General features: G+C 52.2%; 1 protein-coding gene across 2 annotated transcripts in view; it reads right to left on the bottom strand.

Annotated features, from left to right (window-relative positions):
- ACTN2 (actinin alpha 2) overlaps positions 1 to 23,845 on the bottom strand; it is an 86,254-nt gene that overhangs the window by 10,031 nt on the left and 52,378 nt on the right. For both annotated transcript variants that reach the window (XM_053604817.1, XM_053604818.1), the window contains exons 11-15: positions 13,071 to 13,218; positions 11,156 to 11,306; positions 6,057 to 6,165; positions 4,102 to 4,242; positions 2,187 to 2,369 (exon numbers count right to left, since the gene is read on the bottom strand). In XM_053604817.1, coding sequence (XP_053460792.1) covers positions 2,187 to 2,369; positions 4,102 to 4,242; positions 6,057 to 6,165; positions 11,156 to 11,306; positions 13,071 to 13,218 — 732 coding nt within the window. The remainder of the gene's footprint in view (positions 1 to 2,186; positions 2,370 to 4,101; positions 4,243 to 6,056; positions 6,166 to 11,155; positions 11,307 to 13,070; positions 13,219 to 23,845) is intronic.

The raw sequence follows: 23,845 nt of genomic DNA, 5'->3' as shown, positions 1-23,845 counted from the left end.
TCCTGGGCTCAGGCAATCCTCATGACTCGGCCTCCTGAGTAGCTGAGACAACACGCACAGGCCACCATTCCTGGCTATCAACCTAGCTCTGACTGCCACCTAGTGCCACCAAGTGCCTACTGAAAGACCAGCAGAGTCAAAGGGTATTTTAGAGCCTGCATTAGGGATAGGGACCAGTCCTCCATCCACGCTTTAGAGCAGCAGCCCTGTGGGGGCTGGGTCCAGACTGCAGAGGAGTTACAAACTTGGATGAGGGGAATTCTGACATCTTTATTTTCACCATCACTGACTGAAAGTTTGCATTTTCTTCAATTATGAATGTGGGCATCCAGCCTGCAGCATGTTTACCAGTCCCTGGGGCTTTCACAGCAGAAATCTCAAACACTCTATGTACCAGTGGCGTTATCGCTTGCCCCCTGCAGTATCACGTATACTCAGCACTACTTCAAATGATAGACTTGCTTTTAGATCTCGGTTTTATATGTGTTAACAATGAAGCACATACATTACTATATCCCAACTTCAAAAAATGTTTTAATAACCACATTATGGTTATTAATAATGTTTCCTTTGCATTATTAAATATTCAGTATGTTTCCTTTGCATTATTAAATATTCAGTATGTTTAATATTATGAATTTACAATTATTACCAGACTGCCAAAGAGGTTCCTGACACAGAAAAAGTAAAGAGCCCCGACTGGGTTCACGAGCTTGATTCCTAGACAACGTCTGCCCGCAGGAGAGTGCTTCTACCTGCTCTCCATTCCTTTTGTGAATTACGGATGCTATGTCTCGTCTCTCTTTGAACAGATGGGGGCGCTATTTCAAATACCATTTTTTGTATCATCTGCAAAGCTGTTGCTAAAAGCATTATTATTGTGTCCCTTTTATAAAAATCTATTTGCTTTATGACTTACTGATGGGAGAAAAGTTTGCCTCACTTTAAGAAACGACATATTTCCTTTTCTCCAAGAAAACCAATTAGCTCAGCCTGTCTCTTTCCCTTCTCACTTTGGCTGTCAGGAAGACCACAGCTCATTTAAAGCTCTGCTGCACTCACTCACTCACTCACTCACTCCTGTCTCTCAGAGGAATACTCTTCTCCTCTCCCCCCACCTGCTTTTACCTTTCCCACTGTTCAGAACTAACTTGTTGTGTGTTTTTAACGTAAGCCACTTCAACACCACACGGTGGACTTACTCAAGGACTACGTTTTAGTATACTCAGTGACTAATTGTGCTATAATTTCAACCATGAAAAGAAATTCCTCTTAAGGATGAGATGAGAGGACTCAAATGATCCCATTTTGACTATAATTAAATTTGTGGACAGTTTCCCAGAAATAAAAAGGCAGCAAGTCAGTAGCAGTACTTTCATTCCCCAGATGCAGTTTCCTAAGCAATTTTTCTGCATTTAAAATTCATGTACATTTGGGATGTGTCCATCTCATATTCTAAAAATCCTTTAAAGTAGTACTACAGGCAAGTTGAAAGAACCAGATTTCTAGTTGGGTTTTTTGTTGCTGTTGTTGGGAGACAGAGTCTCGCTCTGGCACCCTGGGTAGCGTGCCGTGGCGTCACAGCTTACACCAACCTCAAACCCTTGGGTTTGAATGATCCTCTTGCCTCAGCCTCCCGAGTAGCTGGGACTAAAGGAATCCGCCACAACGCCAGGCTAGTTTTAGAGACAGGGTCTTGCTCTTGATCAGGCTGGTCTCAAACTCCTGAGCTCAAGCAATCCACCTGCCTTGGCCTCCCAGAGTGCTAGGATTACAGGCGTAAGCCACAGCAGACGGCCTCTAGTTGGGGTTTTAAAAATAGTTTCCCTTATTAGTATAATAATCTATATTGATTTTGTCAATACTTGTAAGATTTTCTTTAAGAAAAATAATCTCCACTTTCTTTCCCCATAACTGTAGAAGCTGTTGAATGGCTCTTAAGAGGTTAATGCATTTCATCTGTGAAATGTGAGCTGAAGGAAACTCTCAATCACCCTAAGTCCCCAAGCTGTTAACCCCTTCCCTTGACCTGTGTTTCAAGAACACCCCCAGCTGCCCACCTTGTCCCACTTGGCACGGATGTCATCCATGGTGACAGTGCTGTAGGGGTTGCTCAAGCTGATTCTGCCCCAAGCTGTTAATCCCTTCCCTTGACCTCTGTTTCAAGAACACCCTCAGCTGCCCACCTTGTCCCACTTGGCGCGGATGTCATCCATGGTGACAGTGCTGTAGGGGTTGCTGGAGCTGATTCGGAGGTTGTAGCTCTGAATCACCTTCTCCACCTCGTTCTGGATGGCCAGGATGGACTGCCGCTCTCCATCCGCCTCCGGCAGGGTGGCCTTGAACTGCTCGTGGGCAGTGATCAAACTCTACACAGAGACACAAGTGGGGAGAATCCAACTGACTCAGGGTTCATTCCATAGGCTTCAGGGTCCCTTCTACACACAGAAGGAATATCCTGCCTTTTCTAATTGTAGTCATCTTGGAGGAAAATAAATTCTGGATGTTTTAGAAAAACACTTTGGTGCACAGAAGCTAGTTTCTTGAAAATGGAAAGAAGGTAACATTATAACTACTTAATCAATGGCCATTCATCCAATGTCTTTAAAAAATACTTTTCTTGTAAAAAATCATGTTTCTTTATATTGTTTCTGATCCTCAGCTATTGTTTAGGTCTTACTTTCTTCTAATAAACAGAACTTGACTTAGCTGCTCTTTCTAATAGCCGGGCCGTGATCCTACTAAGCGCCTTGCAGTTGCTGCCTGTCTACTACCGACAACCAGGAAGCACATCCCTGCCCCAAAAAAGAAAAGGTCACAGAAACCAGCTCTTTCCCATTTACCAAACCTACTCTTGGACCCCAATGTTTAGATGGCAGCCCTGTAAGTCCAGCTGTTCAAAGACCTCACTGCCTTGTGGACCACCTACCAATGTCCAGCTCCTTGTTCTCTTTATAAGAAGGTGTTACAACAGATGGGCTGTCAGGAGACCTTTCTAGAATTTGTTTCCTTGCAAACAATGTGACTTCCAAGACAAACTTAGAGGTCTCATTTATCCCCCAAATAAACTGTTTTTTAGATTGTTGGGCTGTGCATAGGACTGTTTGCAAGAAATGCAATCAAAGCTTCTTCCAGAAGATAACTCCAATGTTCAGGGAAGTAATTTCTTTCCTCTGAACCCTGCTAGACTATTTCCTGGTAGGTAGGCATGGATTCAAATCCCAACCTTCAATATTTGATGATTTATCAATTTTAGAGAAAAAAAGAATAAAAAACATTGGGTCCTGGCTGTCTGACAGTACCTTTCCTCTCTAACATTGCTTCGTAGAAGACTTATTTACAATTTTGAAGTCCCAAGAGAAATTATAAGCAGAACATTTTGGATTGGTGGTAGGTAGAAGGTAGGTGCCAATTTGTTCTTTCTTTTCTTTCATTCTCTCTTTTTTTTTTTTTTTTTCGAGACAAAGTCTCACTCACGTGCCCTGGGTAAGAGTGCCATGGCATCATAGCTCACGGAAACCTCAAACTCTTAGGCTCAAATGATCCTCTAGCCTCAGCCTCCCATGTAGCTGGGACTACAGGCGACTGCTACGGCGCCCAGCTATTTTAGAGATGGGGTCTCGCTCTTGCTCAGACTGATCCCGAACTCAAGCAATCCACCTGCCTCAGCCTCCCAGAAGGCTAGGATTACAGGCATGAGCCACTGCGCCCAGCGTGATTTATAGTTTATGTTTTATGATCTGGAAAAATTCTGTAGCTCTAAATAAACAGTATTATGTACACATATGCAAAGTAACTCAGCAGCCAATATACTTATAACTTTCCATTAATAACTCTAAGAGCATTTATGTCTACTTTGCTCAATAATCTAGCTTCCTTGTTTTAAGAACAGACCCCTTTAATTATGGTCACCATTATTAGACTGACATTATTAACCTGTTTGCAACAAAGAATGGTAGACATTTTTAAACTAAGGTATAAAGAGTGATGAGGGCTTTTTAGTCACATTATTTTCTTAGTTTTAAAAAAGCCAACAACCCTCCCACCCCCCAAACCAACTCATTTCTAAAGCTTAAGCATAAATAATTCGGGTCCAGTTACCTGGATCTCCTCAATGCTGTGGACGATGAACATGTCCTGCAGATCCTCCATCGCACCCTCCATCCAGTTGTTGAACGGAGCTGCTCTCTTGGCAAACTCTAGGTGAAGCTGATCAATGGTTTCTAGCAATTTCTCAGCTCTCTGAAGATGATTTAAATGAAAGCAAGCATTATCAGAGACTAATAAAAAAATTCACTGAAAACGTAAGTATGCATCCCACAATAATGAACATTATCTGAGACTTTTTAAATCATATTAGCATGTGTCTCCAAAAGATTACCCTCCACTCAAATGATCAGACTGAGCCCTGTGGGTCTCTGGGGTGCCTTGTGAATTGAAGGATTTAATAACATCCACAGTAGGCTCATTTTTAAAGTACCTAAAACACCTTGTTACATGCTACTTTTCTGAAAGCTGAGAACCCACATACAGCATATCGTGACTTGCTTTCTTCTAAATTAGAGCAATAGTCTTCAACTTTTATGCCACCAGGACCAGTTTCATGAAAGAAAACTTTTCCAGCGGTGGGCTGGGGGGAATGAGGGCTGGGAGACGGAGCTGAGGTGGTGATGTAAGCTACGGGGAGTGGCTGTGAATACAGACGAAGCTTTGCTCACTTCCTGCTGTGCAGCCAGGATCCTAACAGGCTACAGACCGGAACCTTTTTGGCACTAGGGACCAGTTTCGTGGAAGACACTTTTTCTACAGGTGGGGTGGGGGAGTGGTGAAGGGCCAGGAGGCAGAGCTCAGGTGGTGATGCTGTGGGGCCAGCTTCCTAAAAGGCTTCGGACAAGTTATGGTCCATGCAGAGTTAGAGGACCCAATACTCCAACCACAGCAGATGACAGAAAATTCAGAGTTTCTTCCACATGCTGTAGTCAACAGTGTGCAGAGAAGGTGTGCCTTTCCCAGAGTCACCTGCCTGAACAAAGACAGACCGAACTATAGTTTCATGTTCTCAAATCCTCATCCAGGATTTAGCACAGAGATCACCTCTTGCCTTTATGGGAACAAGAAAGCACAAAGTTTCAAACAACACGAACGACCTGTGCTTGTTTCCTGTGGCAGAGATGGTGGAGCAGACAGGGACAGCATTCCATAGCTGTAAATCTTCCATGATTAGACCCATCTTCTTCCTCCTGTTCTAAAGTGACTTGTACATCATTCTCTGTCACATGCCTGGTCCTTCGACCTCTCAACACTTCTTTCTTTAGGCAGATATTTAACAGCCAATTGGCATCTGGGAAGCTTGCTATAACACAATTTAAAAGTTTCACCAAAATCAGGGTGAAAGGATTCAGGAAACTGGCAAATCACTTCTTTCCTTCACATTGTAGGGGTCTTACTTGGATAGAGATGATTAAACACCGGCTACTACCACTATTTATCAAGTTTTGTACTCAGATAAGGCCACACCTACTTTTTCTTACTTTAACACTTGCTGTCCCGTTCTCTCTGCACATCTCAAGTTAGGTTCTTCCTTATTTCCTGACTCCGACACAGCTCAATTTACTTATCCAGAAGGACTTGGAAATTCACTGCAAGTTCTACTTAATACAAAGGGGGTTTATACCTTTATCTCACACATTTGCATTGCTTTACATTCAAAAGTCGATTTCCGGGCGGCGCCTGTGGCTCAACGGGTAGGGCGCCAGTCCCATATGCCGGAGGTGGCGGGTTCAAGCCCAGCCCCGGCCAAAAATAAAAAAAAAAAAGTCGATTTCGCTGCTGTGTGGATAAACTATACCACAAAGCTACCCACTTTCCACTCTCTCTTTCTCCCGTATTTCATGTTTTCTTTTTTCTTTTTCCCAACCAATATGATCTGTAGAAATCCTACTTTCTTAAGGGGCTCCTTTCACTGCACAATCTGTTTAACATCACAGAAAAACAGAAAATCAACACCAGGAACGTCATTAAAGATCTCATGTCAACAGGCGGCTTCCAGGCTTCACCTCCAAGGCCTCTCTCCTCTTCTGAGTAAGTGTCCCCAATCTGTCCCACTGGTCACAAATTTTCTGGCACCGATCATTAACATTCACGGCGTCGTGATAGTCCAGTTCACTATTAAAAGTGAAAATAAATAAAGATTAACCTTTCCAGATGATAGGAGGGAAAATGGGCTCAAAAGAAACAGGAGAATGAAAAAAAAAAAAAGCCAGGTATGGTGGCTCCCGCCTATAGTCCTGGCCCCCTAGGAGACTGAAGAGGGAAGATCTCTCTTGAGGTCAGGAATTCCAGACCAGCCTAAGTTAGAGAGAGAACTCTCATCTCTACAATAAACAGAAAAAATGAGCCAGGGGTCTTGGTGCACACCTGTCGTCCCAGAGTGCTCCCCTACTCTGGAGGCTAAGGCAGGAGGGTCCCTTGGGCCCAGGAGTTTGAGGCTGCTGTTAGCTATGATGACACCATAGCACTCCAACCTACGTAATAGAGCCAAAGCCTATCTTAGAAAAAAAAGAAAACAGGTCTGACAGAAAATTGAGAATTGGCAGGGTATTCCAGGGTTTTGTTAATTATCACCATTGCAAACATCACTCTTCTCAGATACACTGAAAGAAGAATTCATAAAACTCAGACGGGGTCGGGAGTGATGGCTCATGCCTGTAATCCTAGCACTCTGGGAGGCCCAAGCAGCTAGACTTGGGAGACTGAAGCAAGAGGATCGCTTGAGCCCAGGAGTTTGAGGTCGCTATGAGCTATGACACCACAGCACTCTACCCAGAATGACAGAGTGACACTCTGTTTCAAAAAAAAAAAAAATTGGAATATAAATGTCTTAACACAATAACTAAGAAAATGCCATGAAGGCTGTGTTAACCAGTTTGATGAAAATATTTCAAATTGTATATAAAATCAGCACATTGTACTCCATGATTGCATTAATGTACACAGCTATGATTTAATAAAAAAAAAAGAAAGAAAAAAAAATACATTTCTGCCTGGTCAACAGATTTCTAAATGGAGAGAATCATTTTCTTTCTTTCTTTTTTTATTAAATCATAGCTGTGTACATTAATGCAATCATGGGGCACCATGCACTGGTTTTATATACCATTTGACATATTTTCATCACACTGGTTAACGTAGCCTTTCTGGCTTTTTCTTAGTTACCGTGTTAAAACATTTATATTCTACACATTTAGTAAGTTTCACATGTACCCTTGAAAGATGCACTGTAGGTGTGGTCCCACCAATCACCCTCCGCCACCCATCCTGTCCCCTTCTCTCCCCTCCCCTTCCCCTTATTTTTAGGCTATAATTGGGTCATAGCTTTCATATGAAAGCAGTAAATTAGTTTCATAGTAGGGCTGAGTACATTGGATACTTTTTCTTCCATTCTTTTTATTTTTTTTTATTTAAAAATTTTTCTTTTATTTTTAATTTCAGCTTGCTTGTTCATTCTTCTTCATTTGAAGTACTCTTTTTTCTTTTTGTTCATTTTCTTCTTCCTCTGGCGATGCACTTTCCCATTGCCTCCCCAGTAGCTGGGATTACAGACGCCCACCACATCATCCGGCTGTTTTTGATGTTGTTAGTAGAGACAGGGTCTTACTCTGGCTCACTGCTGCTCATACTGGTCTTGAACCTCTGAGCTCAGACAATCCACCCGCCTCAGCCTCCCATAGTGCTGGGACTACAGGCGTGAGCCACCACGCCTGGCCTTTTTCTTCCATTCTTGAGATACTTTGCTAAGAATATGTTCTAGTTCCATCCATGTAAACATGAAAGAGGTAAAGTCTCCACCTTTCTTTAAGGCTGCATAATATTCCATGGTGTACATATACCACAATTTATTAATCCATTCATGGGTCGATGGGCACTTGGGCTTCTTCCATGATTTAACAATTATGAATTGGGCTACAATAAACATTCTGGTACAAATATCTTTGTTATGATGTGATTTTTGGTCTTCTGGGTATATACTTAGTAGGGGAATTGTAGGATCGAATGGCAGGTCTATTTTTAGATCTGTAAGTGCTCTCCAAATATCTTTCCAAAAGAGAATCGCTTTCTTCTTAATGCTTCGAGCTAATTTCCTCCCCTCCACCCCGTTTTCTTGCAGAGGCCCTGAGAGAGCTTTATATTTAAGTGGCAATTGTACCTGTAAGTAGAGCCAACTCTTTGACCTGAAGGACAGTCCTGTGTGCAGGGCTGCAGCCACAGAGACTGGAGCATGAAGGAGAAGGGAAGTGTCAGCTTGCACCCCACAGTGTCCTCAGCTCCTCGTGGAGGGCTCTCAGACTCACCACTAGAGTCTGTGACTTTATCTAGTACAGATGGACTTCAGAAATGGGGCAGAGCAGAGGCCTCCACACCAGGACACCACTGGCATGACAAGATGATGCTGATTCTGGCTGAATACCTCCTTTTCCTTCCCAGACCATCCTATGCATCCTACCTGCATCTCAGTGAGGCGAAGTCATTTGAACTTAACATTAAAACAAATAATTGGGTAGAAGGTGAACTTAGTATCTCCAGGGATAAAAAGGTTGAATCCTGTGCAAAACTTTAGGTAAGATGTAAGTCAAGGATCACAGGAGTTTAAAGATGTTTTCAGGGGACTTCAACAAGAGTCTGGGAAAAGATGATTTTCAAAAAGTCCCCTCCTACCCTACAACATCTACTTCTTTGAAACTTAAGTTTGTCTATTTCTTTTTGCAACCTTAAATTAAGGCAGTTGTTCATTATAGGTCTGTTTTTCTTGAGTAACATCAATTCATGCTTCCTGAATTTAGCTGCCTCTATTACTGAATAAAGGGGCTGCGTACGGTCGTATCTATCCACGTATGTTGCACCAACAGCAGCTTGGTTTGCTTTTTTCTTTTTTTTAAGACAGAATCTCTCTCCATCATCTTAGCTCTCTGCATCCTCAAGCTCCTGGGCTCAACCAGTCCTCTTACCTTAGCCTCGCTGAGTAGCTGAAACTATAGGTGCACTCCACTAAGCCTGATCAAGCTTTCTATTTTTAGTAGCAATAGGGCCTTGCTCTAGTTCAGGCTGGTCTTGAACTCCTGATCTCAAGCGATTCTCCCGACTCAGCCTCCCAGAGTGCTGGGTTATAGGAGTGAGCCTCCTGGCCCAAACAAGCAGCTTCCTACATACAAATACACTTCACTAGATTGAGTCAAAGTCAACTTTGACTGAGGTTCTTGTGCTTATTTGTTATAACCAACAAAACAAAACTAACCAAAACACACCAGCAGTTTGCATAGCCCCAAATACAAAACAAAAAGCCTATACCTCTTTAAAATGCAAATATTAAAGAGAAAAAAGACTTCTCCAAAAAACAAAAACCTAGGAATCCTTCTAGGATTCTTCTATTCTGTGAGGGTGAGCATTGGTGTCTCCAAGTGATCTTGGAGGGTATCATTTCTCTCTCCTATCTCTCCTCATAAGCAATGGCTCTATATATATCTGCTTTCAAGGAGCTGGAGTTTTTATAACTGTGCCTCACCTTTTTATGCACTTTAAGAATTGCACAACATTTTATTTGTTATTTCAGGACAGGTAAAAAGGAAAAGGTTGTTAAGATGAACACAGATTTAAATTCTGTATGTGGTTCATTTCCTGACCATGTGAAGAAACAGGCTCTGGGGGTACTAGGAATAATTAAGAGTAATATAAAATTATTACTTAAATATTATAGGAAACACTGAAAACCATTCCAAATTACTCATGGAGCATAAAATACCTTGAGTTTGGTATTAAAAAAAAAAAGAGTTTCTTTTCATCTCCTTATTTGTAACTGTTAATGAGGGAAGAAAAAGCCAACATTCAAGAATTAAGAGGAGTGAGACCACATCAGGCCACGAATGCCGAGCACAAACTGGATGTGAAACCACAAGGGCAAGTCTACAGGGACCAGACTGCAGCACTGGACACTCTATACAAAGGCCCCGCCTGGTAATTACGGGGTTTGCTCTAGTCACAGGGAACAACGTGGGAGTTTTAAAATGTAAGACATTGAAACAAAATTTTATTATGCAATTTTTAAAGTTACCACTATGTGACAGGCTCTAAAATTTCTACAGATGTGTTAGTGATTATAATGGGTAGGAAATAAAATTTTGTATTTATCAAAAGGGGGAAAAGGCCTTTAAAAAGCTTAGAAATACCATAAGGAGGCCTCTCTTGTCAAGGGTGGCCACCTCCCGTGGCTCACACTGCACAGAGTAGGGACCAAGAATGTCCACTCGGTGCTTAATCCAGCCGCCCAGCCTGACCTCCATCATCACACTAATTCTTTTTTTTTTTTTTTGACACAGAGTCTCACTATGTCACCCTTGGGAGAGTGCCATGGCGTCACAGCTCACAGCAACCTCAAACTCTTGGGTTTAAGCAGTTCTCTTGCCTCAGCCTTCCAAGTAGCTGGGACTGCAGGTGCCCACCATAAAGCTCAGCTATTTTTTGGTTGTAGTTGTCATTGTTGTTTGGCAAGCCCAGGCTGGGTTCGAACCCCCAGCCCTAGTGTACGTGGTGGGCACCTAGCTATTGAGCTATAGGCGCCGAGCCCACACTAATTCTTTTTTGTGGTTGTTTCTTTGAGACAGAGTCTTGCTCCATAGCACAGGCTAGAGTGTCCTGGCACCAGCCTAGCTCACAGTAACCTCAACTCCTGGGTTCAAGCACTCCTCCTGCCTCAGCCCCTCAGAGTGGTAGGTTTACAGGCATGAGCCACGCCACTGGCATCCAAAAAGAGGATGAAAATGAAACAGCAGATATTAAACGATAAAGAAACGCGAGGCCCTAACACTTCGGGCAAGAGGTGTGCTGGTGACCTGTAATTTGTGCTTGGCTTGTGGGGTGGCACCTGGGCTGGGCTTTTCTGTAACCCCAAGCTCTGTAGCAGAGCTGCCTATGCAGGGGTGCATGAGGGTTTATGGTGCAGCTGGATGAGAAGAATCCTGGGATTCTACCACCACCAAACCCCAAGCCAAAGTCAGTTTATACACTTAAAAAAAAACAAAAAACGAGAATCCCATGGCAAAGTGCTCCCCACACTTGGAACAGGCAAGGCAAGGCAGGCCCCCCTCAAGGGCTCAGCACATACTTGAGCTCCTGTGCGATGGCCGCGATCTGCTCCACGCGGTCCTGGTGTGCCGCCAGGTCACTCTCGAATGCCTCGTGCTTCCGCAGCAGAGCTCGCACCTCTGTGAGCGATGCTGACTCATAATCCTTCTGCAGCAAGGTCTGCTCTTTGCCTGCAAAGGTGGTGGCAAGAAGGATGAATACACTGATGACACAGCAGCTGCTTCCTGCCAGCCACGTTCTCAGCTAAGGGCACAGGGTTGAAGCTGGAATTCAGAATGTTATTGCTAGCGATGTCCTCACTCCTCTCCATTCTAAAAATGCACGTCTACAATCGCAGGCGGCAGGCAGGGCAAATGGAGAGTGTTCTGAAAAACAGACCTGTATTCATCATCCTAAGTAACAGGTATCTGATTTCCTAGGGTGACGCTCAGGTAAGTTAGTCATTATTCACTCTCAAGAACTAGAGGGGAATGCTTAGTTAAAACACTTGTGCTGATGGGTGGAGGGAGAGCACTTGGTGGGACCACACTTACGGCGCATCCTGCAAGGGTCCATGTGAAATTTACTAGGTGTAGAATATAAATGTCTTAACACAATAACTAAGAAAATGCTGTGAAGGCTATGTTAACCAGTGTGATGAAAACATTTCAAATTGTATATAAAACCAGCACATTGTACCCCAGGATTGCATTAATGTACATTAGCTATTTAATAAAAACAACAAACAAAGAACACTTGTGCTATACCTGCCTGCCCACAGGTTCCACCCCATCCCCATTCTCTTTATTGAAAACTATTATTTTGTGTCATTAAATGTAATTTATGCTTTGTTTTTCCTAAAATAAACCATAGATATTTTCCTCTCTGAACTTCCTTTTATTTCTCCATAAATATTTCTTAAAACTAGCCACTGCTATGGTTATAATTGGATCTACACTTATTCCCTAGCTAACAACTAGTAAGAATTTAATTCTACAAAGCTGGAAATGGAAAGCAAATGTTCACATACTTAATGATAACAATGTAGCACTTACTATGTGCCAGATACTACTTTAAATGCTTCATAAATATATGAATTAACCTTTGTAAAAATCCTAGGAGGGAAGCATTGGTGTTATTCCTACTTTGGAAAAGACGGCGTGGCACCAAGAGGTTATGACCTCAACCAGGGCACACAGCTGCCAAGTGTCAGAGCTGGGACCCCAACCTGCCTGGCTCTAGCACTCACGCCTGTACCTACCTGTCGGTGCAACATCAAAAATCAAGCAATAACAGAGTAAAAGGGAATCCAGGGATGAGGGGAAATCTCCCCAACCTCCCTCTAAACAGATTATTATGTGATGGGGAGGATGTTCTTCTATCTCAGGCAGGATGACTATGTAGCCCAAAACCCATACAACCATTATCAGTGCTATGGAAACAGGTATGTGTGTAAGGCCTGAAAGAAGTAGATGAAAGAAAGAACTTAGATTACAGAAAGTGATACCCTGCATTCTTTCCTTCCAATCAGATTTTCTAAGATTTTCTGTGATCTTTGTTTGTGGCATAGAATACAAATTCTCCTGGCAGCAGCTGGGGGCTGGGCCAGGCCAGGCCGTCTGACCCACAGCTGGGAATAAACAGGTACTGGTGGAATCAATCAAAAAGGACAGAAGGCGGGAGGCATTACGTAGGTAAGTGTGTAAAGAACACATTTTGGGTGCCTATTTTGTGAAGAAATAAATTATATGCTTGATTAGGAAATAAATGTTCATGCTTACCTCTCGAAGAAACTTAGCACTGGGAAAAGAACAAAGGGAAAGATGCGTCGGCAACATGACAGACACCAGCGACAGAGTTGGTAAGGACATGTCAGGGCTCTGAGCACAGCTCAACTCTGTTATTGTATTTTATTTTATTTTTCAAAACGACCAATTCCTGTCCTCTCTGCTTACCATACGCCCAGGTCTCGTGCGTTGAGGCTTTCTGCCTGAACTTCTCAGCCAGGTGTTCCAGGCGCTCCAGCCGCCGTATCTCATTAAGCAGCCACTCCTCGTACCCCTTCTCGGCCTGCTCCAGCCTCTGCCAGGCACCAGCAATGTCCTGGGATGGTTCAGGAGAACAAGGCACAGTTGTCAGACCCTGGCTTCTTGGGCTTCTTCTATAAATCCCTCAAGCTATGCGACCCCCAGGGTTTTCCCCTTTTGTTTTCTTTTCCTTGTCCCTCCCCCACAAATAACCATTCAACTATTTTGGCTCCCAAATGTCTTAATTATCACTGGAAGCTTTTAAAAGTATCACCAGCTGACTTGCTACTTCTGCAGATGTGGAGGGTTGACACTTTCTGGCTATAAGAAGGTAAAGCCCCAAAATGATTCAATTATAAACAGCTCCTATTCAGTGACTGGGCTGAATCCACCCAGCCAGGCAGCCATCAGCGACTTTTACTGGGCATCCAGCACTTGTCAGTGGGAAACTGTAAGAGTAAGCGACACTGGGAAGTTCCCGGCCCTCAAGCGCTGTCCTGATCATTAGGGGAGATGGACAATAAATAAGCAATTAAACAAGTTCGCTTAGGAAAATGATAAATGCTACGGAAGAAAAACAAAACAGGTTCAAGCAATACCAAGAGCCCCGCAGGGTGGTCCCTCTACACGGGTTACTTAAGAGAAGACCCTCTGAGGAAGTGACATGTGAGCTGAAAACCCGATGACAGAAAAAGCCAATTAAGAACTGGGGGGTGAGGGAACAAGCTTAAAGGCCTGAGGAGGAGATGTGCCAGGTGTGGGGCCAGAGGGACAGCAGGCCAGCTTGGCCACGCTGGAGGGAGCCAGGACAGAGGAAGTAGAACACCAGGAGGGACAGCAGGCCAGTGCAGCCACGCTGGAGGGAGCCGGGACAGAGGAATTAGAACACCAGGAGGGACAGCAGGCCAGCGCGGCCACGCTGGAGGGAGCCGGGACAGAGGAAGTAGAACACCAGGAGGGACAGCAGGCCAGCGCGGCCACGCTGGAGGGAGCCGGGACAGAGGAAGTAGAACACCAGGAGGGACAGCAGGCCAGTGCAGCCACGCTGGAGGGAGCCGGGACAGAGGAATTAGAACACCAGGAGGGACAGCAGGCCAGTGCGGCCACGCTGGAGGGAGCCGGGACAGAGGAAGTAGAACACCAGGAGGGACAGCAGGCCAGTGCGGCCACGCTGGAGGGAGCCGGGACAGAGGAAGTAGAACACCAGGAGGGACAGCAGGCCAGCGCGGCCACGCTGGAGGGAGCCGGGACAGAGGAAGTAGAACACCAGGAGGGACAGCAGGCCAGCGCGGCCACGCTGGAGGGAGCCGGGACAGAGGAAGTAGAACACCAGGAGGGACAGCAGGCCAGTGCGGCCACGCTGGAGGGAGCCGGGACAGAGGAATTAGAACACCAGGAGGGACAGCAGGCCAGTGCGGCCACGCTGGAGGGAGCCGGGACAGAGGAATTAGAACACCAGGAGGGGACAGCAGGCCAGTGCGGCCACGCTGGAGGGAGCCGGGACAGAGGAAGTAGAACACCAGGAGGGACAGCAGGCCAGTGCGGCCACGCTGGAGGGAGCCGGGACAGAGGAAGTAGAACACCAGGAGGGACAGCAGGCCAGTGCGGCCACGCTGGAGGGAGCCGGGACAGAGGAAGTAGAACACCAGGAGGGACAGCAGGCCAGTGCGGCCACGCTGGAGGGAGCTGGGACAGAGGAAGTAGAACACCAGGAGGGACAGCAGGCCAGTGCGGCCACGCTGGAGGGAGCCGGGACAGAGGAAGTAGAACACCAGGAGGGACAGCAGGCCAGTGCGGCCACGCTGGAGGGAGCCGGGACAGAGGAAGTAGAACACCAGGAGGGACAGCAGGCCAGCTTGGCCACGCTGGAGGGAGCCGGGACAGAGGAAGTAGAACACCAGGAGGGACAGCAGGCCAGTGCGGCCACGCTGGAGGGAGCCGGGACAGAGGAAGTAGAACACCAGGAGGGACAGCAGGCCAGCGCAGCCACGCTGGAGGGAGCCGGGACAGAGGAAGTAGAACACCAGGAGGGACAGCAGGCCAGTGCGGCCACGCTGGAGGGAGCCGGGACAGAGGAAGTAGAACACCAGGAGGGACAGCAGGCCAGTGCGGCCACGCTGGAGGGAGCCGGGACAGAGGAAGTAGAACACCAGGAGGGACAGCAGGCCAGCGCAGCCACGCTGGAGGGAGCCGGGACAGAGGAAGTAGAACACCAGGAGGGACAGCAGGCCAGTGCGGCCACGCTGGAGGGAGCCGGGACAGAGGAATTAGAACACCAGGAGGGACAGCAGGCCAGTGCGGCCACGCTGGAGGGAGCCGGGACAGAGGAAGTAGAACACCAGGAGGGACAGCAGGCCAGTGCGGCCACGCTGGAGGGAGCCGGGACAGAGGAAGTAGAACACCAGGAGGGACAGCAGGCCAGTGCGGCCACGCTGGAGGGAGCCGGGACAGAGGAATTAGAACACCAGGAGGGACAGCAGGCCAGTGCAGCCACGCTGGAGGGAGCCGGGACAGAGGAAGTAGAACACCAGGAGGGACAGCAGGCCAGTGCGGCCACGCTGGAGGGAGCCGGGACAGAGGAAGTAGAACACCAGGAGGGACAGCAGGCCAGTGCGGCCACGCTGGAGGGAGCCGGGACAGAGGAATTAGAACACCAGGAGGGACAGCAGGCCAGTGCGGCCACGCTGGAGGGAGCCGGGACAGAGGAATTAGAACACCAGGAGGGACAGCAGGCCAGTGCGGCCACGCTGGAGGGAGCCGGGACAGAGGAATTAGAACACCAGGAGGGACAGCAGGCCAGTGCGGCCACGCTGGAGGGAGCCGGGACAGAGGAATTAGAACACCAGGAGGGACAGCAGGCCAGTGCGGCCACGCTGGAGGGAGCCGGGACAGAGGAAGTAGAACACCAGGAGGGACAGCAGGCCAGTGCGGCCACGCTGGAGGGAGCCGGGACAGAGGAAGTAGAACACCAGGAGGGACAGCAGGCCAGTGCGGCCACGCTGGAGGGAGCCGGGACAGAGGAATTAGAACACCAGGAGGGACAGCAGGCCAGTGCGGCCACGCTGGAGGGAGCCGGGACAGAGGAAGTAGAACACCAGGAGGGACAGCAGGACAGTGCGGCCACGCTGGAGGGAGCCGGGACAGAGGAATTAGAACACCAGGAGGGACAGCAGGACAGTGCGGCCACGCTGGAGGGAGCCGGGACAGAGGAATTAGAACACCAGGAGGGACAGCAGGCCAGTGCGGCCACGCTGGAGGGAGCCGGGACAGAGGAAGTAGAACACCAGGAGGGACAGCAGGCCAGTGCGGCCACGCTGGAGGGAGCCGGGAGAGAGGAAGTAGAACACCAGGAGGGACAGCAGGCCAGTGCGGCCACGCTGGAGGGAGCCGGGACAGAGGAAGTAGAACACCAGGAGGGACAGCAGGCCAGCGCGGCCACGCTGGAGGGAGCCGGGACAGAGGAAGTAGAACACCAGGAGGGACAGCAGGCCAGTGCAGCCACGCTGGAGGGAGCCGGGACAGAGGAATTAGAACACCAGGAGGGACAGCAGGCCAGTGCGGCCACGCTGGAGGGAGCCGGGACAGAGGAATTAGAACACCAGGAGGGACAGCAGGCCAGTGCGGCCACGCTGGAGGGAGCCGGGACAGAGGAATTAGAACACCAGGAGGGACAGCAGGCCAGTGCAGCCACGCTGGAGGGAGCCGGGACAGAGGAATTAGAACACCAGGAGGGACAGCAGGCCAGTGCGGCCACGCTGGAGGGAGCCGGGACAGAGGAAGTAGAACACCAGGAGGGACAGCAGGCCAGTGCGGCCACGCTGGAGGGAGCCGGGAGAGAGGAAGTAGAACACCAGGAGGGACAGCAGGCCAGTGCGGCCACGCTGGAGGGAGCCGGGACAGAGGAAGTAGAACACCAGGAGGGACAGCAGGCCAGTGCGGCCACGCTGGAGGGAGCCGGGACAGAGGAAGTAGAACACCAGGAGGGACAGCAGGCCAGCGCGGCCACGCTGGAGGGAGCCGGGACAGAGGAAGTAGAACACCAGGAGGGACAGCAGGCCAGTGCAGCCACGCTGGAGGGAGCCGGGACAGAGGAATTAGAACACCAGGAGGGACAGCAGGCCAGTGCGGCCACGCTGGAGGGAGCCAGGACAGAGGAATTAGAACACCAGGAGGGACAGCAGGCCAGTGCGGCCACGCTGGAGGGAGCCGGGACAGAGGAATTAGAACACCAGGAGGGACAGCAGGCCAGTGCAGCCACGCTGGAGGGAGCCGGGACAGAGGAATTAGAACACCAGGAGGGACAGCAGGCCAGTGCGGCCACGCTGGAGGGAGCCGGGACAGAGGAATTAGAACACCAGGAGGGACAGCAGGCCAGTGCGGCCACGCTGGAGGGAGCCGGGACAGAGGAATTAGAACACCAGGAGGGACAGCAGGCCAGTGCGGCCACGCTGGAGGGAGCCGGGACAGAGGAATTAGAACACCAGGAGGGACAGCAGGCCAGTGCGGCCACGCTGGAGGGAGCCGGGACAGAGGAATTAGAACACCAGGAGGGACAGCAGGCCAGTGCAGCCACGCTGGAGGGAGCCGGGACAGAGGAATTAGAACACCAGGAGGGACAGCAGGCCAGTGCGGCCACGCTGGAGGGAGCCGGGACAGAGGAAGTAGAACACCAGGAGGGACAGCAGGCCAGTGCGGCCACGCTGGAGGGAGCCGGGAGAGAGGAAGTAGAACACCAGGAGGGACAGCAGGCCAGTGCGGCCACGCTGGAGGGAGCCGGGACAGAGGAAGTAGAACACCAGGAGGGACAGCAGGCCAGCGCGGCCACGCTGGAGGGAGCCGGGACAGAGGAAGTAGAACACCAGGAGGGACAGCAGGCCAGTGCAGCCACGCTGGAGGGAGCCGGGACAGAGGAATTAGAACACCAGGAGGGACAGCAGGCCAGTGCGGCCACGCTGGAGGGAGCCGGGACAGAGGAATTAGAACACCAGGAGGGACAGCAGGCCAGTGCGGCCACGCTGGAGGGAGCCGGGACAGAGGAATTAGAACACCAGGAGGGACAGCAGGCCAGTGCAGCCACGCTGGAGGGAGCCGGGACAGAGGAATTAGAACACCAGGAGGGACAGCAGGCCAGTGCGGCCACGCTGGAGGGAGCCGGGACAGAGGAATTAGAACACCAGGAGGGACAGCAGGCCAGTGCGGCCACGCTGGAGGGAGCCGGGACAGAGGAATTAGAACACCAGGAGGGACAGCAGGCCAGTGCGGCCACGCTGGAGGGAGCCGGGACAGAGGAAGTAGAACACCAGGAGGGACAGCAGGACAGTGCGGCCACGCTGGAGGGAGCCGGGACAGAGGAAGTAGAACACCAGGAGGGACAGCAGGCCAGTGCGGCCACGCTGGAGGGAGCCGGGACAGAGGAATTAGAACACCAGGAGGGACAGCAGGCCAGTGCGGCCACGCTGGAGGGAGCCGGGACAGAGGAATTAGAACACCAGGAGGGACAGCAGGCCAGTGCAGCCACGCTGGAGGGAGCCGGGACAGAGGAAGTAGAACACCAGGAGGGACAGCAGGCCAGTGCGGCCACGCTGGAGGGAGCCGGGACAGAGGAAGTAGAACACCAGGAGGGACAGCAGGCCAGTGCGGCCACGCTGGAGGGAGCCGGGACAGAGGAATTAGAACACCAGGAGGGACAGCAGGCCAGTGCAGCCACGCTGGAGGGAGCCGGGACAGAGGAAGTAGAACACCAGGAGGGACAGCAGGACAGTGCGGCCACGCTGGAGGGAGCCGGGACAGAGGAATTAGAACACCAGGAGGGACAGCAGGCCAGTGCGGCCACGCTGGAGGGAGCTGGGACAGAGGAAGTAGAACACCAGGAGGGACAGCAGGCCAGTGCGGCCACGCTGGAGGGAGCCGGGACAGAGGAAGTAGAACACCAGGAGGGACAGCAGGCCAGTGCGGCCACGCTGGAGGGAGCCGGGACAGAGGAAGTAGAACACCAGGAGGGACAGCAGGCCAGTGCGGCCACGCTGGAGGGAGCCGGGACAGAGGAATTAGAACACCAGGAGGGACAGCAGGCCAGTGCAGCCACGCTGGAGGGAGCCGGGACAGAGGAAGTAGAACACCAGGAGGGACAGCAGGCCACTGCGGCCACGCTGGAGGGAGCCGGGACAGAGGAATTAGAACACCAGGAGGGACAGCAGGCCAGTGCGGCCACGCTGGAGGGAGCCGGGACAGAGGAATTAGAACACCAGGAGGGACAGCAGGCCAGTGCGGCCACGCTGGAGGGAGCCGGGACAGAGGAAGTAGAACACCAGGAGGGACAGCAGGCCAGTGCGGCCACGCTGGAGGGAGCCGGGACAGAGGAAGTAGAACACCAGGAGGGACAGCAGGCCAGTGCAGCCACGCTGGAGGGAGCCGGGACAGAGGAAGTAGAACACCAGGAGGGACAGCAGGCCAGTGCGGCCACGCTGGAGGGAGCCGGGACAGAGGAAGTAGAACACCAGGAGGGACAGCAGGACAGTGCGGCCACGCTGGAGGGAGCCGGGACAGAGGAAGTAGAACACCAGGAGGGACAGCAGGCCAGTGCGGCCACGCTGGAGGGAGCCGGGACAGAGGAAGTAGAACACCAGGAGGGACAGCAGGCCAGTGCGGCCACGCTGGAGGGAGCCGGGACAGAGGAAGTAGAACACCAGGAGGGACAGCAGGCCAGTGCGGCCACGCTGGAGGGAGCTGGGACAGAGGAAGTAGAACACCAGGAGGGACAGCAGGCCAGTGCGGCCACGCTGGAGGGAGCCGGGACAGAGGAAGTAGAACACCAGGAGGGACAGCAGGCCAGTGCGGCCACGCTGGAGGGAGCCGGGACAGAGGAAGTAGAACACCAGGAGGGACAGCAGGCCAGTGCGGCCACGCTGGAGGGAGCCGGGACAGAGGAAGTAGAACACCAGGAGGGACAGCAGGCCAGTGCAGCCACGCTGGAGGGAGCCGGGACAGAGGAAGTAGAACACCAGGAGGGACAGCAGGCCAGTGCGGCCACGCTGGAGGGAGCCGGGACAGAGGAAGTAGAACACCAGGAGGGACAGCAGGCCAGTGCAGCCACGCTGGAGGGAGCCGGGACAGAGGAAGTAGAACACCAGGAGGGACAGCAGGACAGTGCGGCCACGCTGGAGGGAGCCGGGACAGAGGAAGTAGAACACCAGGAGGGACAGCAGGCCAGTGCGGCCACGCTGGAGGGAGCCGGGACAGAGGAAGTAGAACACCAGGAGGGACAGCAGGCCAGTGCGGCCACGCTGGAGGGAGCCGGGACAGAGGAATTAGAACACCAGGAGGGACAGCAGGACAGTGCGGCCACGCTGGAGGGAGCCGGGACAGAGGAAGTAGAACACCAGGAGGGACAGCAGGCCAGTGCGGCCACGCTGGAGGGAGCCGGGACAGAGGAAGTAGAACACCAGGAGGGACAGCAGGCCAGTGCGGCCACGCTGGAGGGAGCCGGGACAGAGGAAGTAGAACACCAGGAGGGACAGCAGGACAGTGCGGCCACGCTGGAGGGAGCCGGGACAGAGGAAGTAGAACACCAGGAGGGACAGCAGGCCAGTGCGGCCACGCTGGAGGGAGCCGGGACAGAGGAAGTAGAACACCAGGAGGGACAGCAGGCCAGTGCGGCCACGCTGGAGGGAGCCGGGACAGAGGAAGTAGAACACCAGGAGGGACAGCAGGCCAGTGCGGCCACGCTGGAGGGAGCCGGGACAGAGGAAGTAGAACACCAGGAGGGACAGCAGGCCAGTGCGGCCACGCTGGAGGGAGCCGGGACAGAGGAAGTAGAACACCAGGAGGGACAGCAGGCCAGTGCGGCCACGCTGGAGGGAGCCGGGACAGAGGAATTAGAACACCAGGAGGGACAGCAGGACAGTGCGGCCACGCTGGAGGGAGCCGGGACAGAGGAAGTAGAACACCAGGAGGGACAGCAGGCCAGTGCGGCCACGCTGGAGGGAGCCGGGACAGAGGAAGTAGAACACCAGGAGGGACAGCAGGCCAGTGCGGCCACGCTGGAGGGAGCCGGGACAGAGGAAGTAGAACACCAGGAGGGACAGCAGGCCAGTGCGGCCACGCTGGAGGGAGCCGGGACAGAGGAAGTAGAACACCAGGAGGGACAGCAGGCCAGTGCGGCCACGCTGGAGGGAGCCAGGACAGAGGAATTAGAACACCAGGAGGGACAGCAGGCCAGTGCGGCCACGCTGGAGGGAGCCGGGACAGAGGAAGTAGAACACCAGGAGGGACAGCAGGCCAGTGCGGCCACGCTGGAGGGAGCCGGGACAGAGGAAGTAGAACACCAGGAGGGACAGCAGGCCAGTGCGGCCACGCTGGAGGGAGCCGGGACAGAGGAATTAGAACACCAGGAGGGACAGCAGGCCAGTGCGGCCACGCTGGAGGGAGCCGGGACAGAGGAAGTAGAACACCAGGAGGGACAGCAGGCCAGTGCGGCCACGCTGGAGGGAGCCGGGACAGAGGAAGTAGAACACCAGGAGGGACAGCAGGCCAGTGCGGCCACGCTGGAGGGAGCCGGGACAGAGGAAGTAGAACACCAGGAGGGACAGCAGGCCAGTGCGGCCACGCTGGAGGGAGCCGGGACAGAGGAATTAGAACACCAGGAGGGACAGCAGGCCAGTGCGGCCACGCTGGAGGGAGCCGGGACAGAGGAAGTAGAACACCAGGAGGGACAGCAGGCCAGTGCGGCCACGCTGGAGGGAGCCGGGACAGAGGAATTAGAACACCAGGAGGGACAGCAGGCCAGTGCGGCCACGCTGGAGGGAGCCGGGACAGAGGAAGTAGAACACCAGGAGGGACAGCAGGCCAGTGCGGCCACGCTGGAGGGAGCCGGGACAGAGGAATTAGAACACCAGGAGGGACAGCAGGCCAGTGCGGCCACGCTGGAGGGAGCCGGGACAGAGGAAGTAGAACACCAGGAGGGACAGCAGGCCAGTGCGGCCACGCTGGAGGGAGCCGGGACAGAGGAAGTAGAACACCAGGAGGGACAGCAGGCCAGTGCGGCCACGCTGGAGGGAGCCGGGACAGAGGAAGTAGAACACCAGGAGGGACAGCAGGCCAGTGCGGCCACGCTGGAGGGAGCCGGGACAGAGGAATTAGAACACCAGGAGGGACAGCAGGCCAGTGCGGCCACGCTGGAGGGAGCCGGGACAGAGGAAGTAGAACACCAGGAGGGACAGCAGGCCAGTGCGGCCACGCTGGAGGGAGCCGGGACAGAGGAAGTAGAACACCAGGAGGGACAGCAGGCCAGTGCGGCCACGCTGGAGGGAGCCGGGACAGAGGAATTAGAACACCAGGAGGGACAGCAGGCCAGTGCGGCCACGCTGGAGGGAGCCGGGACAGAGGAAGTAGAACACCAGGAGGGACAGCAGGCCAGTGCGGCCACGCTGGAGGGAGCCGGGACAGAGGAAGTAGAACACCAGGAGGGACAGCAGGCCAGTGCGGCCACGCTGGAGGGAGCCGGGACAGAGGAAGTAGAACACCAGGAGGGACAGCAGGCCAGTGCGGCCACGCTGGAGGGAGCCGGGACAGAGGAAGTAGAACACCAGGAGGGACAGCAGGCCAGCGCAGCCACGCTGGAGGGAGCCGGGACAGAGGAAGTAGAACACCAGGAGGGACAGCAGGCCAGTGCGGCCACGCTGGAGGGAGCCGGGACAGAGGAAGTAGAACACCAGGAGGGACAGCAGGCCAGTGCGGCCACGCTGGAGGGAGCCGGGACAGAGGAATTAGAACACCAGGAGGGACAGCAGGCCAGTGCGGCCACGCTGGAGGGAGCCGGGACAGAGGAAGTAGAACACCAGGAGGGACAGCAGGCCAGTGCGGCCACGCTGGAGGGAGCCGGGACAGAGGAATTAGAACACCAGGAGGGACAGCAGGCCAGTGCGGCCACGCTGGAGGGAGCCGGGACAGAGGAAGTAGAACACCAGGAGGGAAAGCAGGCCAGTGCGGCCACGCTGGAGGGAGCCGGGACAGAGGAAGTAGAACAGCAGGAGGGACAGCAGGCCAGTGCGGCCACGCTGGAGGGAGCCGGGACAGAGGAATTAGAACACCATCAGCAAAGCAGAGGGGACGGGTGTCCGACCATATAGGACCTTGGAGGCCAGGGTAACAAACCTGGATTTTACTCTAAAGACTTTGCGAAGTCACTGGAGGGTTTTGAGATGAGAGAGGACAGCAAGATTGGATTTATATTGTTGAAAGATGACAGAGACTTTGTATGGGGATGAATTTTAGAGGGAGAGCCAGTGCAGGGCCCAAGGAGAGATGATAGTAGCTTAGCATGGGCCAAGGGCAGTGGGGGTAAAGAGAAGGGTATTAGGGGTATTTATTTAAAATACGTTCTGGAAGAAGAGCCGATGGGACTGGCTGAGAAACTGGATATAAGAAAATGACAGAAAGGGAAGAATCGAGGACAAAACCTGGGCTGGAGGACAGTGATGCAATTTACTAGTATAAGGGAAACTTTGGGGGCTCTTTTGGACAGCTAGGCTTAAAAGCTTTTGAGACATCGGGGTGGATATATGAGCCTGGAACTCAGGAAGAAGTCGGAGCTGGAGATGTAAGATTTGAGAGGCAGCAGCCTGGGTAAGATCACCTGGAGGGGGGCAGGAGCAGGAAGAAGGCCCAGCACCGAGACTCGGGAGTGATGCAACGCTAAGTATGGA

The sequence above is a fragment of the Nycticebus coucang genome, chromosome 10 (genome assembly GCF_027406575.1).
Source record: "Nycticebus coucang isolate mNycCou1 chromosome 10, mNycCou1.pri, whole genome shotgun sequence".
Classification (NCBI taxonomy): Eukaryota; Metazoa; Chordata; class Mammalia; order Primates; family Lorisidae; genus Nycticebus; species Nycticebus coucang.
This window is presented reverse-complemented; position numbering and strand designations above follow the sequence as displayed.